Source organism: Heterodontus francisci, chromosome 20, assembly GCF_036365525.1.
Source record: "Heterodontus francisci isolate sHetFra1 chromosome 20, sHetFra1.hap1, whole genome shotgun sequence".
Classification (NCBI taxonomy): domain Eukaryota; kingdom Metazoa; phylum Chordata; class Chondrichthyes; order Heterodontiformes; family Heterodontidae; genus Heterodontus; species Heterodontus francisci.
The window spans coordinates 36,091,198-36,116,038 of NC_090390.1; the positions used below are offsets into that span (position 1 = coordinate 36,091,198).

General features: G+C 46.7%; 1 protein-coding gene across 1 annotated transcript in view; it reads left to right on the forward strand.

Moving 5' to 3' along the window:
- The first annotated feature begins 510 nt into the window (after positions 1–510).
- noc3l (NOC3-like DNA replication regulator) overlaps positions 511–24,841 on the forward strand; it is a 79,571-nt gene continuing 55,240 nt past the window's right edge. The window contains 4 exon segments of the mRNA XM_068052606.1: positions 511–750; positions 13,085–13,292; positions 14,644–14,764; positions 18,230–18,387. Coding sequence (XP_067908707.1) covers positions 742–750; positions 13,085–13,292; positions 14,644–14,764; positions 18,230–18,387 — 496 coding nt within the window. The 5' untranslated portion in view covers positions 511–741.

A 24,841-nucleotide genomic window follows, 5' to 3' on the forward strand; every position in this document is an offset into this window, starting at 1 on the left:
CACAGCAGCGCAAATTGTCTTAAAGGATTGATTCTGCTTTGTGAATTTTTCCTAGAAATCATGTCCTGATGCCAGAGAACTCTACTGCAGTGTGGTTGATGCACCCTGAAAAAGGAAAATTGTTTGGATCTCATTCCAGAATTCGAGCTTAATCCACATGAACACTGATTTTTTTTTTCTAACCTCTTCCTAAATCGAGCAGGCAACAGCAGGCAGTTTCACGGTCAAATATTTGAGGCAGTTTAAAAGCAGTCTTTTGTTTCTAGACATTCCTGTTTTGTGTGTCAATACTGATTCACTCAATTATTTCCAACGCGCACTTAGGTTGCAGTAAAGCGTCAGTGTCGCCAAGTAGGTTACTCCTCCAATGAAAGGATTCGGTCCTCCAGGAGCGAGGGGAGGGTGACGCACGGCGTAGCGCCGCTCTTGAATGCGCTTGTATTTGTTGGCATTTCCATGGAGCTGATGGCACGTGTGATCCGGATTTTAAACCATTTGCTTTAAAGAATTGGAGAAGCGTATTGTGTTCGAGCGGCTCCGGCCCAGGCCCCCGGACTCCAGAGACCGAGCGGCGCCGGCCCAGGCCCCCGGACTCCAGAGACCGAGCGGCGCCGGCCCAGGCCCCCGGACTCCAGAGACCGAGCAGCGCCGGCCCATACCCGGGCTCCAGAGACCGAGCGGTTCCGGCTCAGGTGGTTCAAATTCTTAGTAAGCTGGACGAGCGAGGAGTGTCGGTGGATCATGGGTCCGGTAAGGGAGCGGGGAGTGGGTGAGAGATGGGGAGTCCCGAGTGAAACTACACTTACACCGTTTTACCTGCAGGAACCGGAGGCCACTCTGTAAATGAAAACAACAGCGAGTCCTGGGAATGGGCGGCAGGTTAACGTTTTGAGGTGTGAGGGCCACGGGTTATTGCTGGAGGGGAAGGGTGTGCTGCTGCTTCGATGTAAATCCGAAAGTTATGGTGTTTTCCCGAGGGGTTCACGACTTCAAACAGCAAGTAGGAAAGCAGCGCCAATTTGGGCTAATTGCCCACTAATTATCAAATAATTACGCTTAAAAATTTTAGACCTGGTATTTCCAGGTGTAAGAGGCCTCCTCTCAATTCGCGAATACTTCGTAAAGAGCTTTCAAAAGTTAAAATGTTTTTAAAAAAATATAAAACTTTTAAAAAGTCTGAAACCTTAAGTAAAGAAGTAAAGAATTATTGGACTTTAAATACCACTTTTTAAAATGATTTATCTGATCAAAATTACTGTATTAAAAAAAATTGTTTTTTTTTGTAAAATTAATCATGTCCACAAAATCTGATTTCCCAATGTCTTTAGAGAATCCTTCCTCAAGGCACTGAAATTCTTGCCATGCAGAGCGCAGTGAGTTCCTGAGTATACTTATTAAGTGGCAGCAGCGAAGCGGTTGCTGCCCCACTGACTGCAAAAACTGGCCCATTGTTGGCGAAAGAGTCGGGGAAACACCGAAAATGGCATAAACGGCATTTAGCAAAAGACACCTTTTTTCTTTTTGTTATAGTTTTTATTGCCAATGTCTCTGAATGAATATATTAAACAAGAACACCATATTTGTTCAACGGGCAGCCAATCTGTGCACAGAAAAATCTCACATATAGCAATGTGACAGTGACCAGATCATGTGTTTTTTTTTGTTAGTGATCCTGTTTGAGGGATAAATATTGGCCAAGACACCAGGAAGAGCTTGAATTGTAGCAGTCCTTTAGATCCACCTGAGTGGGCAGACCTGGTTTAAAGTTTCATCTGAAAGAGACACTTTTGACAGTGTTGCACCCCTTCAGTACTGCACTGGAGTGTAAGCCTGCCTTCAACCAGCGCATCTTGCATACCACTTTGCTGTATATCCTCAGTTTTAAAATTGTGAGGGTTAAAAATTAAACCTTTGTAATTTTTTTAATTCATTCTTGGATGCAGGTGTCGCTGGTTAGAACAACATTTATTGCCCATCCCTAATTGCCCTTGAGAAGGTGGTGATGAGCTGCTTTCTTGAACTGCTGCAGTCCGTGTGGGGTAGGTATACCCACAGTGCTGTTAGGAAGGGAGTTCCAGGATTTTGTCCCAGTGACAGTGAAGGAACGGAGATATAGTTCCAAGTCAGGGTGACGTGTGGCTTGGAGGGGAACTTGCAGCTGGTGGTGGTCCCATGCAATTGCTGCTCTTGTTCTAGATGGTAGAGATGGCGGGTTTGGAAGGTGCTGTCTAAGGAGCCTTGGTGCATTGCATCTTGTAGATGGTACACACTGCTGCCACTGTGGTGGTGAAAGGAGTGAATGTTGAAGGTGGTGGATGGGCTGCCAATCAAGCGGGCTGCTTTGTCCTGGATGGTGTTGAGCTTCTTGAGTGTTGTTGGAGCTGCACCCATCCAGGCAAGTGGAGAGTATTCCAGCACACTCCTGACTTGTGCCTTGTAGATGGTGGATAGGCTTTGGGGAGTCAGGAGGTGAGTTACTTGTCGCAGGATTCCTAGCGTCTGACCTGTTCTTGTAGCCACAGTATTTATATGGCTACTCCAGTTCAGTTTCTGGTCAATGATAACCCCCAAGATGTTGATAGTGGGGGATTCAGCGATCGTATTACCATTGAATATCAAGGGAAGATGTTTGGATTCTCTCTTGTTTCAGATAGTCATTACTTGACACTTGTGTGGCACGAATGTTACTTGCCATTTATCAGCCTAAGCCTGGATGTTCAGGTCTTGCTGCATTTTACACGGACTGCTTCAGTATCTGAGGAATCACAAATGGTGCTGAACATTGTGCAATCATCAGTGAACATCCCCACTTCTGACCTTATGATTGAAGGAAGGTCATTTGAGCAGCTGAAGATGGTTGGGTCTAGGACACTACCTTGAGCAATTCCTGCAGTGATGTCCTGAAATGGAGATGATTGACCTCCAACAGCCACAACGAATAAATGTCTGGTTAATGATCACTCATTTATAGTGATCCTCTTTGGGGGGGAGGGGGGGAAGCAGTTAGCTTAATGATGGACACATCTGCTCTGCAATCGTTTCTTTTAATTTCTGAAGTCTTTAGGGTGCAAGTTTTGAATTTGAGGCCAGGGTACCTTGTTTCACCAGTACTGTGTTGCAGGTATTAGTGGAGCAGGTGAAGGCTAGACACTGGCCCTCTACCCATTGGATGGCAAATTGGTGCCTAGGCAGACAATCCAGCAGCCCTGGAAAGAGGTAGCAAAGAATGCCAATGCCTGCAGCATAATGCCAAGAGCCTGGCTGTGGTGCCAAGAAAAGTTTAGCGACCTTGGTCGGACAGTAAAGATGTGTCTTTTTGTCAGAATGGTGCCTTGCTGCTACACAATTCCACTTTGTATACCCAACCCTCCCCTCAGTGCATTTGCTTGTATTCCAATCATCATCTGCCACTGCACCTGCTGCCCTCAGAAATATTGGGTGCTTGTCATAAAGGGATGGCAATAGTAATGGGTGATTTTAATCTACATATAAATTGGAAAAATCAGATTGGCAATACTATCCTGAATGAGGAGTTCATAGAATGCTTTCGAGATTGGTTCCAGAACGTGCTGCTCTAAGAAACTATCAGGGAGCAGGTTATATTAGACTTGGTATTGTGTAATGTGACAGGATTAATTATGACCTCAGAGTAAAGGCACATCTAGGTAGCAGCGACCACAATATGATTGAATTTTACATCCAGTTTGAAAGAGAGAAGAGTGGGTCTGTATTTTAAACTTGAATAAGGGCAACTATGTGGACATGAAAGCTGAGCTAGCTGAAGTGAACTGGGTTACTAGGCTTGGAGATAGATCAATAGAGAAGCAGTGGCAGATATTTAAGGGGATATTTCAGAATACTCAGAAAAGGTATATTCCTACTATAAAGAAAAACTCTCAGGAGAGGACCCACCATTCGTGGTTAACTAAAGAAGTTAAGGAAAGCATCAAACTTAGGAAAAGGCATATAATTGCACAAAGATGGGTGGCAGGTCAGATGATTGGTCAGAATGTAAAGAACGGCTGAGAATGACTAAGAGGTTAATCAGGGGAAAGAACTGAGTATGGGAGGAAGCTAGCCAGAAATGTAAAAAGGATAGCAAGAGTTTCTACAGGTATTTTATTTATTTAGAGATACAGCACTGAAACAGGCCCTTCAGCCCACCGAGTCTGTGCCGACCAACAACCACCCATTTACACTAACCCTGCAGTAATCCCATATTCCCTATCACCTACCTACACTAGGGGCAATTTACAATGGCCAATTTACCTATAAACCTGCAAGTCTTTGGCTGTGGGAGGAAACCGGAGCACCCGGCGAAAACCCACGCGGTCACAGGGAGAACTTGCAAACTCCACACAGGCAGTACCCAGAATCAAACCCGGGTCCTTGGAGCTGTGAGGCTGCAGTGCTAACCACTGCGCCAGTGTGCCGCCCCAAAAAAAGGAAAAGACTAAGTAAAGTGAGTGGTCCTCTAGAGAGTGAGAATGGGGAGCTAATAGTAGATAATAAGTAAATGGCAGATGCAATGAACAAATATTTTGCTTCTGAATTCGCTCTAGAGGATGCAAAAAACATTCCAACAATAGCTGCAAATCAGGAGGTGGAAGGAAGAGAGGAACTTAGTGAATTTACAATCACCAGGGAAGCGGTACTGACCAAACTGATGGAGCTGTGGGCTGACAAGTCCCCGGGTCCTGATGGGCTTCATCCTAGGGTCTTAAAAGAGGTGGCTAATGAGGTATTAAATGCGTTGGTGTTAATTTTTCAAAATTCGTTATCAGTCTGGAAAGTAACAAATATAGCCCCTCTATTCAAGAATGGTGCCGGTGGGGGGGGGGGGGGAGGAGAGGCAGAAAACAGGTAACTATAGGCCAATTAGCTTGACTTCTGTCGTGAGGAAGGTGTTATAATCAATCATTAAGGAGGCTATAGCTGGGCACTTAGAAAAACTCAAGGTAATCTGGAATAGTCAACATGGTTTTGTGAAAGGGAAGTCATGTTTAACTAATTTGTTGGAGTTCTTTGAAGGAGTGACGTGCTGTGGATCAAGGGGAGCCCATTGATGTACTGTACTTGGATTTCCATAAGTTTTAGTTTTTTAGTTTTAGAGATACAGAACTGAGGGCGGCACAGTGGCGCAGTGGTTAGCACCGCAGCCTCACAGCTCCAGCGACCCGGGTTCAATTCTGGGTACTGCCTGTGTGGAGTTTGCAAGTTCTCCCTGTGTCTGCGTGGGTTTTCTCCGGGTGCTCCGGTTTCCTCCCACAGCCAAAAGACTTGCAAGTTGGTAGGTAAATTGGCCATTATAAATTGCCCCTAGTATAGGTAGGTGGTAGGGAAATATAGGGACAGTTGGGGATGTAGTAGGAATATGGGATTAGTGTAGGATTAGTATAAATGGGTGGTTGATGGTTGGCACAGACTCGGTGGGCCGAAGGGCCTGTTTCAGTGCTGTATCTCTAAACTAAACAGGCCCTTCGGCCCACCGAGTCTGTGCCGACCATCAACCACCCATTTATACTAATCCTACACTAATCCCATATTCCTACCACATCCCCACCTGTCCCTATATATTTCCCTACCACCTACCTATACTAGGGGCAATTTATAATGGCTAATTAACCTAGCAACCTGCAAGTCTTTGGCATGTGGGAGGAAACCGGAGCACCCGGAGGAAACCCACGCAGTCACAGGGAGAACTTGCAAACTCCGCACAGACATTACCAAGAATCGAACACGGGTCCCTGGAGCTGTGAGGCTGCGGTGCTAACCACTGCGCTGCCCTAAGGCATTTGACAAGGTGCCACATAAAAGGTTATTGCGCAAAGTAGGAGCTCATGGTGTAGGGGGTAGCATATTAGCATGGATAGAAGATTGGCTGGCAGGCAGAAAACAGAGACTGCATAAATGGGTCCTTTTCTGATTGGTAGGATGTGACGAGTGGAGTCCCACAGGGGTCCGTGCTGGGGCCTCAACTTTTTAAAATTTATATCAATGACTTAGATGAGGGGAGCGATGGCATGGTAGCTAAATTTGCAGATGACACAAAGATAGGTAGGAAAGTATGTCGTGAAGAGGACATAAGACGGTTGCAGACCGATATAGATAGGTTGAGTGAGTGGGCAAAAATCTGGCAGATGGAGTATAATAAAGAACAAAGAACAGTACAGCACAGGAACAGGCCATTCGGCCCTCCAAGCCTGCGCCGATCTTGATGCCTGCCGAAACTAACACCTTCTGCACTTCCGGGGCCCATATTCCTCTATTCCCTTCCTATTCATATATTTGTCAAGATGTCTCTTAAACGTCGCTATCGTATCTGCTTCCACCACCTCCCCTGGCAGCAAGTTCCAGGCACTCACCACCCTCTGTGTAAAAAAACTTGCCTCGCACATCCCCTCTAAACCTTGCCCCTTGCACCTTAAACCTATGTCCCCTAGTAACTGACTCTTCCACCCTGTGAAAAAGCTTCTGACTATCCACTCTGACCATGCCGCTCATAACTTTGTAAACCTCTATCATGTCGCCCCTCCACCTCCATCGTTCCAGTGAAAACAATCCGAGTTTATCCAATCTCTCCTCATAGCTATTGCCCTCCAGACCAGGCAACATCCTGGTAAACCTCCTCTGTACCCTCTCCAAAGCCTCCACGTCCTTCTGGTAGTGTGGCAACCAGAATTGCACGCAATATTCTAATTGTGACCTAACTAAGGTTCTGTACAGCTGCAACATGACTTGCCAATTTTTATACTCTATGCCCCGACCGATGAAGGCAAGCATGCCGTATGCCTTCTTGACTACCTTATCCACCTGCGTTGCCACTTTCAGTGACCTGCAGACCTGTGCGCCCAGATCTCTCTGCCTGTCAATACTCCTAAGGGTCCTGCCATTTACTGTATACTTCCCACCTGCATTAGACCTTCCATAATGCATTATCTCACATTTGTCCGGATTAAACTCCATCTGCCATTTCTCCGTCCAAGTCTCCAACCAATCTATATCCTGCTGTATCCTCTGACAATCCTCATCACTATCCACAACTCCACCAACCTTTGTGTCGTCTACAAACTTACTAATCAGACCAGCTACATTTTCCTCCAAATCATTTATATATACTACAAACAGCAAAGGTCCCAGCACTGATCCCTGCGGAACACCACTAGTCACATCCCTCCATTCAGAAAAACACCCATCCACTGTTACCCTCTGTCTTCTGTGACTGAGCCAGTTCTGTATTCATCTTGCCAGCTCACCTCTGATCCCGTGTGTCTTCACCTTTTGCACCAGTCTGCCATGCGGGACCTTGTCAAAGGCTTTACTAAAGTCCATGTAGACAACATCCACCGCCCTTCCCTCATCAATCATCTTCGTCACTTACTCAAAAAACTCAATCAAATTAGTAAGGCACAACCTCCCCTTCACAAAACCATGCTGTCTCGCTAATAAGTACGTTTGTTTCCAAATGGGAGTAAATCCTGTCCCGAAGAATCCTCTCTAATAGTTTCCCTACCACTGACGTAAGGCTCACCGGCCTATAATTTCCTGTGATTTAATGTGGGAAAATGTGAAGTTGTTCACTTTGGCAGGAAAAATAAAAAAGCAGGGTAATACTTAAATGAAGAACGACTGCAGAATTCCAAAGGGAATGCAGAGGGATCTAGGTGTTCTAGTGCATGAGCCACAAAAAGTTATTATGCAGGTGCAGCAAGTAATAAAGAAGGCAAATGGAATGCTATCCTTTATTACGTGAAGAATTGAAAATGAAAGTAAGGATGTTATGCTTCAGTTATACAGGGCATTGGTGAGACCACACCTCGAATACTGTGCAGTTTTGGTCTCCTTATTTAAGGAAGGATGTAATTGCGTTGGAGGTGGTTCAGAGGAGGTTTACTAGATTGATAGCTAGAATGAGTGGGTTGTCTTATGAGGAAAGGTTGATCAAACTGGGCTTGTTTTGGCTGGAGCTTAGAAAAGTGAGGGGAGACTTGATTGAAGTTTATAAGATCTGGTCTAGACAAGGTCGATGTGGAGAGGATGTTTCCTCTTGTGGGTGAGTCCAGAATTCGGGGGCACTGTCTTAAAATTAGGGGTTGCCCTTTTAGGACAGAGATGAGGAGAAATTTTTTTTCTCAGAGGGTAGTGCGACTTTGGAACACTCTGCCTCAGAAGGTGATGGAGGCAGGGTCATTTAATATTTTTAAGGTGGAGGTAGGTAGGTTCTTGTTAGGCAAGGAAATCGAGGGGTATTTGGGTAGATATGAGTGTGGAATTCAAAACGCAAGCAAATCAACCATAATCTTATTGAATGGTGGAGCAGGCTAGAGGGGCCAAATGGCCTACTTCTGCTCCTAATTCGGATGTTCGTAAAGTATTGTTGAAGTAAAGTTAATCAATTCTTGAGGGAATAAGCTGGTTTCTTGAAGAAGAGGAATGTCAATGGGGAGTGAGCAGGGAAGACATTAAAAGATTGATTTGGAGAGAAACATTGAAACAGATTTAATGGGAGATTAGCACGTTCATGCTCTAACAGTCTTAATATTCCAGGAGTGTGGTACATAATGCCCAATGTCTTATTCTGCTGCTTAGGTGAAGCAATGTGTCTTCTCAAGGCCACTAAGTGGAATGTTATTAAATATGCACTAGATGACTTCATTCAAGCTACAGGTTAGAACTGTGGGTTTCTTTTCTGTTGTCAGTGGTCACAGACCAGCTGAATGTTGAGAGTGAAATTCCTTACAGTTAGTCAAAGGTCTTCATTTGTTGGCAGGTGTCCTGACGGCAGTAAACGTGCAGTCTATGGGGGAAGTCTGTCATAGTTGTGAAAACCACAGACTTTCCTACTGGCTCCTGGTATCCCATGCCTTTGACATCCTCTTCTCAAGGGCCAACGACTACATCAGTGAACTGCTGGATGCAGGAATTGATTGCAGACTGACTGTTAAACAGGTCATCTGCTGAAACCTGGAAGGAGCCCGAGATGAAAAACATTGAATGTCACAACTTTCACTGCCATAGGCAGTGCCGTGCTATCTGAGATAGTGGGTTCCAGGCCAGCCTGTAACACGTTGTAAAGTTCTCCTGTCATTTCTCTTGAGAAGCCTCCTTTGGTAGTAAATTGGTGATTCTAGGCTTACATATGCCATAGGTGGGGTAAGGATACTTGTGAGCAAATCTCTTCCTTGGTGGACTACTTACAACCTATATGCAGTTTCCTAAATTTCCCTACATGTTGCTGTTTGCTCTCTCCCTCCAACTGGAAAGGGGTGGGCAAAATGACCCCCATCCTATACTGTCTCCAGTACCTCCCTACTTTCTGTATTCAATTGCAGCTATAAAACTCCAAACAGATTTCAAATATCTTGCTGGTGAGAACATGGCATTTAAATAGTCATTGACCCCGGGAACTATTTAAATCAGAGTTTAATTGCTGTTTTGGTGAAGCAAGTTTGCAGATTGCTTGTAAATTTTTGCCTCTAAATCAGGATAAAAAAACAGCATATGTGTTATACTTTTGACACTTGAAGTATGCTCTCTGAACTTTTAGAATTCCAATCCCTTACAGACAGCAAAATACCCAAGTTATAATTGAACAACAGATCATGTGGCATGAGATCAGTTAAATACGCCATTTCCTGCTCCCGCTCCGAACTGGAAAACTTTATCAACTTTGCTTCCAATTTCCACCCTTCTCTCTCTACATGGTCCATCTCCGACACTTCCCTTCCCTTTCTCGACTTCTCTTCCTCCGTCTCTAGGGATAGACTGTCTACTGATATTCATTATAAGCCAACTGATTCCCACAGCTAACTTGACCACACTTCTTCACACCCTGCCTCCTATAAGGACTCCATTCCTTTCTCCCAGTTTCTCCCTCTCCGACGCATCTGCTCTGATGATGCAACCTTCCACAACAGCGATTCTGACGCCTTTCTTTTTCCCTCAACCGAGGATTCCCCCCCACTGTGGTTGACAGGGCCGTCAACCGTGTCTGGCCCATTTCCCACATCTCTACCCTCACCGCTTCCCCTCCCTCCCAGAACCGTGACAGGGTTCCCCTTGTCCTCACTTTCCACCCCACCAGCCTCCACATCCTAAGGGTCACCCTCTGCCATTTCCACCACGTCCAGCGTGATGCCACTATCAAATGCATCTTCCTGTCCCCTCCCCTGTCAGCATTCTGAAGGAATCGTTCCCTCTGCGACACCCTGGTCCACACCTTCATTACCCCCAACACCTCGTCCCTTTCCTTGCAATCAGCGGAGGTGTAATACCTGCCCTTTTACCTCCTCTCTCCTCACTATCCCAGGCCCCAAACATTCCTTTCAGGTGAAGCAGCGATTTACATGTACTTCTTTCAATTTAGTGTACGGTATTTGCTGCTCACAATGTGGTCTCCTCTGCACTGGGCAGACCAAACGCAGATTGGGTGACCGCTTTGCAGAACATCTTTGCTTAGTCCAAAAGCATGACCCTGACCTTCCAGTTGCGTGCTATTTCACCCCACCCCCTACTCTCATGCTTACATCTCTGTCCTGGGATTGCTGCAGTGTTCCATTGAACAACAACTCAAGCTCGAGGAACAGCATCTCATTTACTGATTAGGCATACTACAGCCTTCCGGACTGAACATTGAGTTCAGTAATTTCAGAGCATGATGGGCCGCCCCCCCCCCTTTTTATTTTTAGTAATATCTTTTCTTTTTTATTTTTGTTTTAGTTTGTTTCATGATTCATTTTTTTTACCATGTGTCTGCTCACTTTTTTCATGTTTGTGCTTTTGGCCAGGGTGTTAATTTTTCTGTCAATTAACACCCTCTCTGCACTAATGCTTTGTCTTTCACCACACCATTAACACACCCTTTGCCTTTACTCCATGTTAGTTATTCTCTGTGACCCTCTGTCCTATCAACACCTTCCCTTTTGTTATCTCTTGCCCCACCCCTGCTTTATTGCTTAAAACCTATTATATTTCTAACTTTTGCCAGTTCTGATGAAATGTCACTGACCTGAAATGTTAGCTCTGCTTCTCTCTCCACAGGTGCTGCCAGACCTGCGGAGTACTTCCAGGATTTTTTTGTTTTTATTTCAGGTTTCCAGCATCTGCAATATTTTGCTTTTATAAAAGTCATATAATTCAGTTGCAGAAGTTTGTCAATTGCTGTAACTCCTGGTGCTGGCCAAGAAAAGACCGAAATGTAAAAGAAAACTTGCTTGGGACTGAATACATTTCCTGATGAAATGCGCCTGTTTATAATGGGCGGCACAGTGGTTATCACCGCAGCCTCACAGCTCCAGCGACCCGGGTTCAGTTCTGGGTGCTGCCTGTGCGGAGTTTGCAAGTTCTGCCTGTGTCTGCGTGGGTTTCCGCCGGGTGCTCCGGTTTCCTCCCACAGCCAAAGACTTGCAGGTTGATAGGTAAATTGGCCATTGTAAATTGCCCCTAGTGTAGGTAGGTGGTAGGAGAATGGTGGGGATGTGATAGAGAATATGGGGTTAATGTAGGATTAATATAAATGGGTGGTTGTTGGTTGGCACAGACTCGGTGGGCCGAAGTGCCTGTTTCAGTGCTGTATCTCTAAATATAAATATAAAGAATTAGAAGCCAGTTGTGTATTTCAGAGAGAAAATGCACGTCAGGATTGAAATGGTATTGATAAACGCAATGTGACTGCCTTGAATCGAACTTCAAAATGTATTATCTCTCACGAAGTAAATCTTGTAAAGCTCATAATGTGAATAGAATTGCTATTATAGCCCAAGTTTTGAATGGCAACATTATTGAGATTTATTCCTGTATATTATAACAAAAACTATGGTTTCTGTATTTTTAATTGGCAACAATCCACATGTTCCTTCAATCTATAACTTATTCCAAACTACTTTAGTTCCGGTATTTATGATCTAGTTAGTTATGTTGCTGTTATAATATGCAGTTTGGTGTAGCGACCCCAGAATTTCATGACCTCGAAATGGTACTGTCAACCTTTCCTACCTCCTGCCTGGCACTGACCTCTTTGACATTTATTTAAAAGTTGGTATTGGACCAAAGCAGAGCAACAGCAGGAGCCCATCTAAGTGATCTTGTGGAATTGTGACTGCTATCATAATTAACTGCTGAAACAAACATGATCCTACAGCAGTTATTTTAAAATGTTTCTGTATGGGTGACCCCATATAAATACTGATATTACCAAGGATCTCCACAATTATTGATATAATCTCATGGACCTTGTGTGGTACCTATTTGAAAGTGCCAGTTACTTGAAGGAAAACATTGCCTTGATTGTAGGAATCTTTTTATTGCTATACAACAATAGAACTTGTGTTATTAAGTCAACAAATAGAAAATATTGAATTTTCAAGACAGTGCTCATGGCACTTGGTTTGCCTGGCCTCAGACAGATAAAAACTTATTTTTAGAAGATTTTAGTTTGAAAATGTTATCATTAAGAAGAGAATGGATGGAATAACTAGTATTTGATACAATTTCCTCCAAGCCCTACCTCATCAAACTTGAAATGCAAATACTGTTTGTAGAGGAAACACAAGTTGTGTGACAGGCTGCATTACATTTATGTACTGTATGTATTTGACAAATACTTCACATTGTAGTATGGGTGGTTAAAGCTGGAACAGTGCTAATGTGTATCACCTGCATTGTTTTACAGTGGTCAATATAAACTGTCAGTATTTTTGCACCCTTTCATTACTTGAAGTTGTTAGATGTTTTCTTGGGAGAGTTCCAAGTTGCTATCATACCACTTCCCAAGTAACATTTTTCACATGTAGACCATTTGCAGTGTTGGCAGCCGTTTGACCTCAGATGACGTCGCAGCCAAACCTAATCCGGTTCAACCCAGCAGGAGTTGCTGAATAGCGATTGGATACATGAAATCTGTCCCCTTTCTCCTCCCTACCTCAGACACTTGTCACTACTATTACTACATCAGTGGAGATATATTAACTGCACAAAGTAAAAATCTTACTGATCTGTATGATTATTGAGTGAATAAACTTGCTGAGACATAAACCTGTATATCTCATTTTTAATCTTGAAAGTTAACATCTGTCTCCTGTTACAGAGAAAAAACACAAAGAGAGTTCCAAGTTTTCGCAAGCTGCTGAAAACTAGCAATGTGAAGCTTGCAAATAAATTGAAGAATAAACAATATAAGCAGCAAAGTGTGGCAAAGAAATACAGGAAAGAACAGAAACAGCTTCGACAAGCTGCTCGAGATGTTTCAGCTAAAAAGGGAACACCATTGGATCAACCAAAAAGGAAAAGACCAGGCGAGTTCCATTGTCCTGTGTTAACGTATAGCTTCAATGGAGCACATGGTATACGCAGGGTCATTGGATTATAGTGGCTGAATAAGTCATATTCCATTTTTATTAGTATTACGGGGTTTTTACTACCGACTTAGAGATTGTACTCCATGAATGTATCCATGAAAAATATGGTGGTCATATAGAACAACCCTTAATAGTAATCATATCCATCTAGCAGGTACATTTATTTAAAATCATTAATTTCACTGGATTGAATCCTCAAGTGCATCAGTTAATGTTTTAGTTTCTTACCATTTGTTTGTTTAAATATTAGGTACAATAACATTATGCTTTGGTGTAGTGACAGTCCTGTTTTTTTGATCACAAAATAAAAATGCAGGACACTTATTTACTATAAATTGAGCTACGCAAACTCATATGTATGAGAAGATGTCTATGGGTTTTTTAATGCTGAAAATTGACATTGTGTAGCAGTTTTCTAGTTCGAGGAAAGTTTAAAATAATCTAATAATGGGGTCAATGAAGAGACTTCATATAATGATGGTATGTCCTTAGGCACAGTAAAGAATAATGTTAATGAATTTATTGGCCTGGATTTTGTAGTTACCGGCGAAGAACAGCGCCCACGTTCAGTACACTTACAAATGCCCACAGATTTGTTGCAGGCTTTGAGCGGCAACTTGTTGTCATTGGGCATCTGATTCAGCGCGTGCCCTCTACAGGGGATCTGCGGCATATATGAGCAGGGCAAGGAACAGCATGACTGTTCAGCCAATAAGATTGAAGAATCTTCACTGAGACAGAGTCGAAAACAGGAAGTAGAAATTGAAATAATGTACAGAAGGCAAGTACATTGAGAGATGAGTGATAGAAATGAAAAAAACTTATTTTTTAAAAATCCAACAATTTAATTCTGAAGGAATGAGACTCCACACTTGTCAAAAATAATTAAATTTTCATTGTCAGAGAGGTTGTTTGGCAGTTATTAAGACTTTTCACGCTGTTAAAAATGCACTTAGCACCTGAATATACCAGCCTTAACCTTTTAGCCTGTTCAGTGGTTAAGAACAGCATCTTTGTGTCCATACATAGATTTCAATTTCAAATCTATTCGTGAGGTACTGGTGAAGCGAAGCTTGTTGAGCAGCGACATCCGGATTTCTGCATTTAACTTCATATTTGTGGACTCCGGACGTCGTCGTCCGATTTACTCTATAATAGCAGAGTACTGTTAGCCTCACTATTATTACTGCAGCATCTGGGTCATTGTCTTTTATGCATAGTTCCTACAAAAAGTATCTTGTAGCACTGCAAATTATTAAACAGTTGCATTGTCCGCATACAAAAATAGATGAAGAAGAAGAAATGGAAGAGGATGCTGTTCCTTTCGATATGCTGGAGGATGATGACTTAGAATATATGCAAAGTATAGGTCAAAGGACATTATTTCTCACCAGGGATCTTCATTCAAGGTAAGATTTTTATAGTTCCATTTTTCACTTAATTTATTGTGCAGATTTGCTATATTTCAGAGACAATTATATGAGCTACTATTGTATCACGAATCTGAAATAATGTGCAGTTTTTGTCTGTCCAGTTAATTGGTCAGTTTAAGGGGTGTGTTTGTTGGTGGATTTATTTGGTGGGCAGTGCTTTATTATAACATTCAGGTATTGAGTGTATCGAGTATAACATCTTTTTTTGATCCATCTGATAGAAGAGTAAGGTGTAAGGTCCTCGGTTTACAGCCAGGTGTGGCTCTATTAATCTCTGCCATGCTCCAGGGAAGTGGTCGCTAACTGCAATTTTTAAAGAACATCACTGTAGTTTGTGGAACTGCACAACAGTTTTTTAAATTCTTTCATGGGATGTCAATATTGATGGCAAGGCCAGCATTTGTTGCCCATCCCTGATTTTCCCTTGAGAAGGTGGTGGTGAGCTGTCATCTTGAATCATTGCAGTCCATCTGGTGTAGGTCCACCTACGGTGCTATTAGATGGAGTGTTCCAGGTTTTTGACCCAGCAACAAAGAAGGATCGATGATCTAGTTTCAAGTCAGGATGGTGAGTGGCTTGGAGTGGAACTTGCAGGTGGTGATGTTCCCATGTGTCTCCTGCCCTTGTCCTTCTAGGTGATAGAGGCTCTGGTTTTGGAAGGTGCTGTCGAAGGAGCCTTGGTGAGGTGCTGCAATGCCTCTTGTAGAGATGCAAACTGCTGCCATCGCGTGCCCATGGTGGAGGGAGTGAATGTTGAAGCTTCATGTGGCTTTTTCCAGAGTCAGAAGTTTTGATTTTGTTAAAATCTTTGGTGAAAGAATAACTAGAATCCTGTACTTAAAGAAGTGCTGTTGCAATAAAGATGCTACTTTGACTGCAAATTTTTTGCTGGTCTCTGCTCTGACCAACATGGAGACACATGAAGGACACAAGAGGACTGGAGGGCGGCAGGCACATGTGGCTGCCAGCGGTGGTGACCGCGGGCACAAAAACAGTGGAAGGTAATGGTGTGACTATTATGCAAACAGGGATATAATTAATATCTGGGGACATGTTATCTCTATACCAATTTAACATGCTTGGTTCAATGCAATCTTGTCTATAGTGCACAGAACCCCAAATGCTTCAATGCTGTGTTTCAGTGTTACACCACTTTAAATTCTTCCCACTACTTATATAACCAGTGAGAGACTGATAACCACCCATCCTTCGCTACTGTTTCTCCAGACATAACCCAAGTTTGGAAGGATAAATCTATATTTATACTACTGCTTTTCACTGATCAGGTGAATAAACTTTTACGTATCCATTGTTAATGGGATTTCAACATAGCTTGATAATTGTTTGTATAAGATTTCATAGCCATTGTGAGCTTTGGTTTGTGGTAACTCTGACTGGAGAAATTGTTTCCATGAAGGATGGGATTCATGGGAGAGATGGAAGGAATGGGATGGGAGGGGTGGATGAGCTGGTGGAATTGGTTAAGTGTGACAAGAAACTCGCATTTTCTATGACAATGAACAAGTCACAAGGTCAGACTCTTGACAAAACTTGTATTTATATTCCTAGGCCTTTTTTTTCCCATATGGACAGTTTTATGTAGCTTTTTCCACAGTGAGAAGATTTGATTCTATCTTCGGTGAAATAATAGCTAGAAATCTTGTATGGCAAGAAGTAATGTTGCAATCTTCTTAGAATGCATAGAAGACCAAGAAATGAAAGGGGGGGAAAGGCAAGCAAGAGAAAATGAATTGGCTGAAGAAAGAACCATGTTTAGAAGCTGATCGAAAATGGCACCAACAGCAAATAGCTAATGAATCAAATGAGCATCGACATAAACGTTTAGAAGCTGAAAGAAATCGAAATCAACTTTGAATAGAAAGGCAGAGATAACCAACATTTATTCGCAGTCATAAATGGAGAGGTACAAGTAGATGAATTCAATTATGGCAGAATAACAGAAGCATACAATTATTGTGGAGCCAAATAATTTCAGAAAGAATGAAATACATCGAAGCGTTATACTGTCTATTGTCACAGTGGCCAAGTAAAGTTACAGGAGTCTCCTGATTTGATAAAAGATGTTGTTAACAGAAGTCTCCCCAAAAGCCAGAAACTTTAGAAACCAAATAAGACAGTAAAACAGCTCTCCTGCTTTTGTCTCGATAGGAGTGAAAATAGTTACCTCTCAGAACTGGACAATTTTGATATCGACAACATGGACGTGTCTATCGTGCTTTCTCTTCGTTGCATGTTTCCAGTAGAGAGGGTGCATCTTCTGCTCGACTTTTTATATACTTGATGCATCAGAAACACTAGATTTGCAATTAAAGAAAAATACAAAATGTATAGAGGCAATATTTAGACTATTAGATGAACTGCTCCGAGAAGTCGATCCTTTTGCCCATGCTTAAAAGAACATGTCTGAAGTTGAATAGATTGAAATGAGGTGGTTATTAGAGAAGGAAGACAACCGAGAGAAATCAATGTATTTAAAAATGACAACAGAAAAGATCAAAGATGTTACAATAATCCAACTGCAAGTGGTTTATCTGACATAGCAGCAATATTTGTAGGCAAAGACAGGAACCCTCCATTACGTGGAGATGCATACCAGAATATTATTTTTCTAAGTCCCATGACTTAGCCGTTACTATTTATGTACAGGGAACAAAGATGGTCGGTTCACTTGCAGCATGAGGAAAAACAAAGAACAGCAATCGGAAACAAGGAACAATCCTTCTGTTTTATGCATACAGATTTGCTGTAAGGGAAGCCTTTAACATACTTCATTGTAGTGGAAAACTGCTTCAGCAGTATATTGTCGATGCCTATGTTCGACTTGAAGGCAACAGGCTTAATTATATCAAAGAAAATCAGAAATGTTTATGGGTCGAGCTCTATCAAGACCTGTTAGATTATCTGCATAATAGAGCAGGTGAACACAATACTAAGCCTGGTAATATGTTTATTTTGCCAGCTTACCAACCTATATGCCACGATCCATGCATTTACGTACATGCACTCCAAACCCATCTTGGATTGCTTCACATTTGGACCTTGTTGAACCTTCCTATTTCTGAACTATTCTATATGTCCCTCCCAGTCCTCTCTGCACCTTGTTTTTCCTCTCATGTTTCAGCCAGGTGACCATCACCCTGTCAAATTAGTCTAAACCAGCCCCCACAGCACTAGTTACACCTCACACGAGGTTATTTTGTATTGGACAGTTAAATAAGTTTAGTTTTTCAAAATTTTAAGTGCTGTTTGGGAAGTTAACCTCGAGCATTGTCTGTGGAATTACTTTAGCTTAAGATATTTAGAATATTTATCTTTTTATTGCAGGTGCAAATATATTGTCTTTTCTCCACAAATGCCGACCTATCTCGCACTAAATATTATCCCTTCGTTAACCTGATGTAATTATTTGTTATATTGCAGTGAACCAATCCATGCCAAAAAGCGAAAGCATGAAAATATGGTGAAAGAGTATGAGAAGTTGCCAAGGTATTTGCAGATTGAACCTGAGAAGGAGCTTATCCACTTATTGCCTATCAAAGACGAGCGGGGTATAATTCCTCAATCAATAGAGAGGCCAAGTAAGAAAATATTGTTTTTTTTTTTGTCCTCCTTTTAATGTAAGCTTGATGGCATTATATTTTATTTTTAATAAGTGCTTGGGTTAAATAAAAGACCGCAATTGTTGACAACGCGATCGGTAGGTGGCGCTGTTTTGGCACATGCGCAAATACAGCATGTGCCACGATAACGTCACAGCTTGCGACTGTGACTGCAGCAGCTGCCAGGACGAAAGATGGCGCTGCTCAAAGAATCACAGAGATGAAACCTGACAGACACGTGGCACAATACAATGGCCGGAGTGTGAGAGTGGAGCGGGCCGGGGAGATCAGCGCGGGGGCCGGGGGGATCAGCGCGGGGAGACCAGCGGTAGCGGTGCCGGGGGGCGAGGGGGGGGGGGAGAAAGAGGGAGAGGGGGGAGAAAGAGGGAGAGGGGGGAGAAAGAGGGAGAGGGGGGAGAAAGAGGGAGAGGGGGGAGAAAGAGGGAGAGGGGGGAGAAAGAGGGAGAGGGGGGAGAAAGAGGAGAGGGGGGAGAAAGAGGGAGAGGGGGGAGAAAGAGGGAGAGGGGGAGAAAGAGGGAGAGGGGGGAGAAAGAGGGAGAGGGGGGAGAAAGAGGGGGAGGGGGGAGAAAGAGGGGGGAGGGGGAGGAGGGGGAGAAAGAGGGAGAGGGGGGAGGGGGAGAAAGAGGGAGAGGGGGGAGGGGGAGAAAGAGGGGGGAGGGGGAGAAAGAGGGGGGAGGGGGAGAAAGAGGGGGGAGGGGGAGAAAGAGGGGGGGAGGGGAGAAAGAGGGGGGAGGGGGAGAAAGAGGGGGAGGGAGAGGGAGGGGGGAAAGAGGGGGGGAGAGGGAGGGGGAAAGAGGGGGAAAGAGGGGGGGGGAGAGGGAGGGGGGAAAGAGGGGAGGGAGAGGGAGGGGGAAAGAGGGGGGGGAGAGGGAGGGGGGAAAGAGGGGGAGGGAGAGGGAGGGGGGAAAGAGGGGGGGGAGAGGGAGGGGGGAAAGAGGGGGAGGGAGAGGGAGGGGGGAAAGAGGGGGAGGGGAGAGGGAGGGGGGAAAGAGGGGAGGGAGAGGGAGGGGGGAAAGAGGGGGAGGGAGAGGGAGGGGGGAAAGAGGGAGAGGGAAAGAGGGGGAGGGAGAGGGAAAGAGGGGAAAGAGGGGGAGGGAGAGGGAAAGAGGGGAAAGAGGGGGAGGGAGAGGGAAAGAGGGGGAGGGAGAGGGAAAGAGGGGAAAGAGGGGGAGGGAGAGGAAAGAGGGGAAAGAGGGGAGGGAGAGGGAAAGAGGGGGAGGGAAAGAGGGGAAAGAGGGGAAAGAGGGAGAGGGAAAGAGGGGAAAGAGGGGGAGGGAGAGGGAAAGAGGGGAAAGAGGGGGAGGGAGAGGGAAAGAGGGGGAGGGAGAGGGGAAAGAGGGGGAAAGAGGGGGAGGGAGAGGGAAAGAGGGGGAGGGAGAGGGGAAAGAGGGGGAGGGAGAGGGAAAGAGGGGAAAGAGGGGGAGGGAGAGGGAAAGAGGGGGAGGGAGAGGGAAAGAGGGGAAAGAGGGGGAGGGAGAGGGAAAGAGGGGAAAGAGGGGGAGGGAGAGGGAAAGAGGGGAAAGAGGGAGAGGGAAAGAGGGGAAAGAGGGGAGGGAGAGGGAAAGAGGGGAAAGAGGGGAGGAGAGGGAAAGAGGGGAAAGAGGGGGAGGGAGAGGGAAAGAGGGGGAGGGAGAGGGAAAGAGGGGAAAGAGGGGGAGGGAGAGGGAAAGAGGGGGAGGGAGAGGGAAAGAGGGGGAGGGAGAGGGAAAGAGGGGAAAGAGGGGGAGGGAGAGGGAAAGAGGGGAAAGAGGGGAGGGAGAGGGAAAGAGGGGAAAGAGGGGGAGGGAGAGGGAAAGAGGGGGAGGGAAAGAGGGGGAGGGAGAGGGAAAGAGGGGAAAGAGGGGGAGGGAGAGGGAAAGAGGGGAAAGAGGGGGGAGGGAGAGGGAAGAGGGGAAAGAGGGGGAGGGAGAGGGAAAGAGGGGAAAGAGGGGGAGGGAGAGGGAAAGGGAAAGAGGGGGAGGGAGGGGGAAAGAGGGGGAGGGAGGGGGAAAGAGGGGGAGGGAGGGGGAAAGAGGGGGAGGGAGGGGGAGGGAGGGGGAAAGAGGGGGAGGGAGGGGGAAAGAGGGGAAAGAGGGGGAGGGAGGGGGAAGAGGGGAAAGAGGGGGGGGGAAAAGGGGGGGGGGAGGGGGGAAAAGGGGGGGGGGAGGGGGGAGGGAGGGGGAGGGGGGAGGGAGGGGGAGGGGGGAAAGAGGGGGAGGGAGGGGGAGAGGGAGAGAAAGAGGGGGAGGGAGAGGGAGAGAAAGAGGGGGAGGGAGGAGAGGGAGAGGGGAGAGAAAGAGGGGGAGGGAGGAGAGGGTGAGGGGAGAGAAAGAGGGGGAGGGAGGAGAGGGAGAGGGGAGAGAAAGAGGGGGAGGGAGGAGAGGGAGAGGGGAGAGAAAGAGGGGGAGGGAGGAGAGGGAGAGGGGAGAGAAAGAGGGGGAGGGAGGAGAGGGAGAGGGGAGAGAAAGAGGGGGAGGGAGGAGAGGGAGAGGGGAGAGAAAGAGGGGGAGGGAGGAGAGGGAGAGGTGAGAGAAAGAGGGGGAGGGAGGAGAGGAGAGGGGAGAGAAAGAGGGGGAGGGAGGAGAGGGAGAGGGGAGAGAAAGAGGGGGAGGGGGAGAGGGAGAGGGGAGAGAAAGAGGGGGAGGGAGGAGAGGGAGAGGGGAGAGAAAGAGGGGAGGGAGGAGAGGGAGAGGGGAGAGAAAGAGGGGGAGGGAGGAGAGGGTAGAGGGGAGAGAAAGAGGGGGAGGGAGGAGAGGGAGAGAAAGAGGGGGAGGGAGGAGAGGGAGAGGGGAGAGAGAAAGAGGGGGAGGAGGTGAGGGGGAGGGGAGAGAAAGAGGGGGAGGGAGGAGAGGGGGAGGAGGAGAGGAGAGAGGTGAGGGGGGAGAGAGGAGAGGGAGAGGGGGAGGGGGGAGAGAGAGGGGGAGGGGGAGAGAGAGGGGGAGGGGGGAAAGAGGGGGAGGGGGGAAAGAGGGAAAGAGGGGGGAGGGGGGAAAGAGGGAGGGAGAGGGGGGAGGGGGGAGGGAGAGGGGGAGGGGGGAAAGAGGGAGGGAGAGGGGGGAGGTGAGGGGAGAGGGGAGGAAAGAGGGAGGGAGAGAGGGAGAGGGAGGAGGGAAGAGGGATGAGAAGGAGGGAGGGGGGGGGAGGGAGAGGGGAGGGGGGAGAAAGAGGGGAGAGGGAGAGGGGGGGAGAAAGAGGGAGAGGGGGGAGAAAGAGGGGGAGGAGGGAGATGGGGGGAGGAGGGAGAGGGGAGAGGGGGGAGGGGGAGGGGGGAGGAGAGGGGGAGAGAGAGAGGGAGGGGGGAGGGGAGGGGGGAGAAAGAGGGAGAGGGGGAGGGGGAGGGATGAGGGGGGATGAGAGAGGGGGGAGAGGGGAGAGAGAGAGGGGAAAGAGGGAGAGGGGAAAGAGGGAGAGGGGAGAGGGGAAAGAGGGAGAGGGGAAAGAGGGAGAGGGGAGAAGGGGGGAGGGAGAGAGCTGGGGGGAGAGGGAGGAAGGGGAGAGAGTGGGGGGGGGGAGCAGCGGAACGGAAGAGGAGTGCCTTTTTCTGTGCATGCGCCATAAACACAACAGCAAAAGACTTACTGGCCAGTCCCTGGACCCGGTGACACCAAGGTCTTCGCACGCTCGCTCCCCGCGGCTCTCTACGGCCTCTCGCTTCCGGCCCTCTCCATTCAGCCGTTCCCTCCAGCTGCGGATGCCCAATCCACTTGCTTTCTCCCCTACCCAGTTGCTTTCTCCCCTACCCAGTTGCTTTCTCCCCTACCCAGTTGCTTTCTCCCCTACCCAGTTGCTTTCTCCCCTACCCAGTTGCTTTCTCTACTTCTCCACAGTACTTCAGGCATTGCAACTGTTTGGTCCCTGCATTTTGCATGCTCCCTCTCCCCACCCCTCCCCGCTCTCCCCACCCCTCCCCCTCTTCACCCACCCCTCCCTCTACCCCCCCCCACCATAGTTGAATATCTGAAGTGCAGTTGCAAAGTCGGGGAAATAGCATGCAAAACAAAACCTCAACAATTCTGGGTTTAATTATTGAAAAGTTTTATTAAGTTCATTAAGTATCAGAGGAACTGCTGTGCATGGATACGTGAGTGTTGTGTCCAGCATTCCCGTTAGACAGACAGGCCGAGTCTCTGCTATGCACAGCTAAAGAGATTGTTCCTGGAGAGCCTTGTGGTGAATAAACACTTGGCTCTCTATTCCACTACTGTATTGTCCATGTGAAGAAGGCAAAGTCACAAGAGTCTGAGCTCAGTCTATTCTTGGTGAATGTTCCCCAAGCGCATCCCAATGTGCATTCCCAATTCATCCATAAATGCAATGTTCCTTTCCACATCGTGATGAGCTCCGCAGCATGATCTAGTTGCCTTCGTTGCTTGAATGCTGACCTTAAGTCTCAAGAATTGTTTTCTCGACGGCATGTTTCGCATGAAAAGAAATAAAGCAAATCAGAGTCAGAGCTTGCCTCCCTCCATCCACTGAAATTACTGTTGTGCACACCTTTTTAAGTTCTGCAGTGAAGGCACCAATTGATAACGTCGCCAATGAAGCACTTATTACCCACCTCAGATGCAGGAATCAGCACATCCTTGCGTCCTCTCCCGCACTGCCTCCTTTGCTTGAATGCCGTCCTTAAGTGTCAAGGATTGTTTTCTCAAGGGCACATTTTACATGAAAGAAAATAAGGAAAGAACATCAGTGTCAGAGTTTCCCTCCCTCCAATGAAATTACTGTTGAGCATGCTTTGTGTTCTGCAGTAAAGGCATGTACTGATAACACCGCCAATGAATCACTTAGCTCCCACCTCAGCTGTAGGAGGCAGGATGATACTGCCCCTATCTCGTGATGGTTCAATGCTGCTCTCAGGGAAACCATGAATGATGTGAGGGTGCTGGAAAAGAAGCACATTTCTTTTGGGCTATGAACATAAAGCTGGCCATTTAGCCCAGCAGTTCCCTGCCAGTGGTTATGTTACTCGTGCGTCTTTCCATCCATTCCCATTTAATCCTGCCTACTACTATCACCAGTTGTGTTCACAGCAAGAGCATTCACATTTCTGCTACCACTGGACACGGCATGCTTGTTTCTTTTAGTGCTCAGTCTCTTCTTGATGAATGTTCCCCAAGTGCTTGACCCCTTTGGACGCCCTCTCTGCTTGACAGGCAGCAACTGGCAATTGCGGAGTCTCACAAGGCTCTGCATGGTTGTTTCAACGTCGGATGGGGAAACTGGTGGCTGTGTGTCCATGAGCACTGCCCTGATGGGTGTAGGAGCAGGTAACTGTGTGCCCATGAGCACTGCCCTGATGGGTGTAGGAGCAGGTAACTGTGTGTCCATGTGCACTGCCCTGATGGGTGTAGGAGCAGGTGACTGTGTAACTGAGCAGCAAGGAGAGGGTACCGCAGGTAGGGGAAGTGGAGATTTGAACAGGCAGGCATATGTATGGTCCATCAGATCATTAGGCCAGGGGGTGAGACGCTCAGGATCCAGGGTTTGTGACACGTGACTGATGTCCAGCGCGCGGCCACCTCTATCCGAAGGTGCTTCCGGGCAATTGTTGGGCATAGTAAATGGCTCCATCTCATCAGCCAGTCCTTGCTGCCAGCGGAGAGTCTGTTGCCGCAGCCAGTCCAGTCTCCTCATGAATGCTGCCGTTCCACTCTGCAGAACGGCCTGTTGTAGCTGGTACAATTGATCTGAAAGCAAGCGGTATTTTTCATTGTGGCTGAGGGGCCTTGGCTGTTCCTCTGTAATCACAATGGCAGCAGCCATGCCTGTCGTCGTTGGTGTCTGAGATGCACGCCAGCGACAATTGGGGGCGAGCCTGTCCAAAGGCAGACCCAGATGCCTCTGCACAACAACAGCATGTTTGCAGGGCAACAAAGTCTGAATGGAGAAGATGCAGCTGCAGGTAGCCTGGCCATCATGTATCTGCAGTGTGTACTGTTTGGCGCCAGAAATCACAGTCACTGTGCCTTCATCCTGCTACATGCGGTGGCCCAGACAATGGAAATGTTTTCAGAGCAACTCACAACAGGGACTGGAGAACATGTGGTGGCCCAGACAATGGAAATGTTTTCAGAGCAACTTACAAAGGCAGAGCAACTTACCTTGGAACAATCTCCTGTGTCAAATAAAAATGAAGCAAGTCTCCAAAACGAATAAATAATTCAGATAAAATGCGAGAAAATGCCCGACGAAACCTCCCCTCCTTCCACTTTCAAAAAGTCGCGCCGAAGCTTTGACGCATGCGCAGAGGCCAAACTGGCGCGTCGGCGAGGAAGACGAAATAACGCGATGACGTCATCCGCCCATGCGCACAACGGTCCTGGCAGGTCGGACCGCAGCGCATGCGCAGCGATGAGGAGACTGTGTGCGTGTGCGCATGCGCGTACCGCGTCATCTGCGCACGCGCAAAGCGGTCCTGGTAAACCAGACC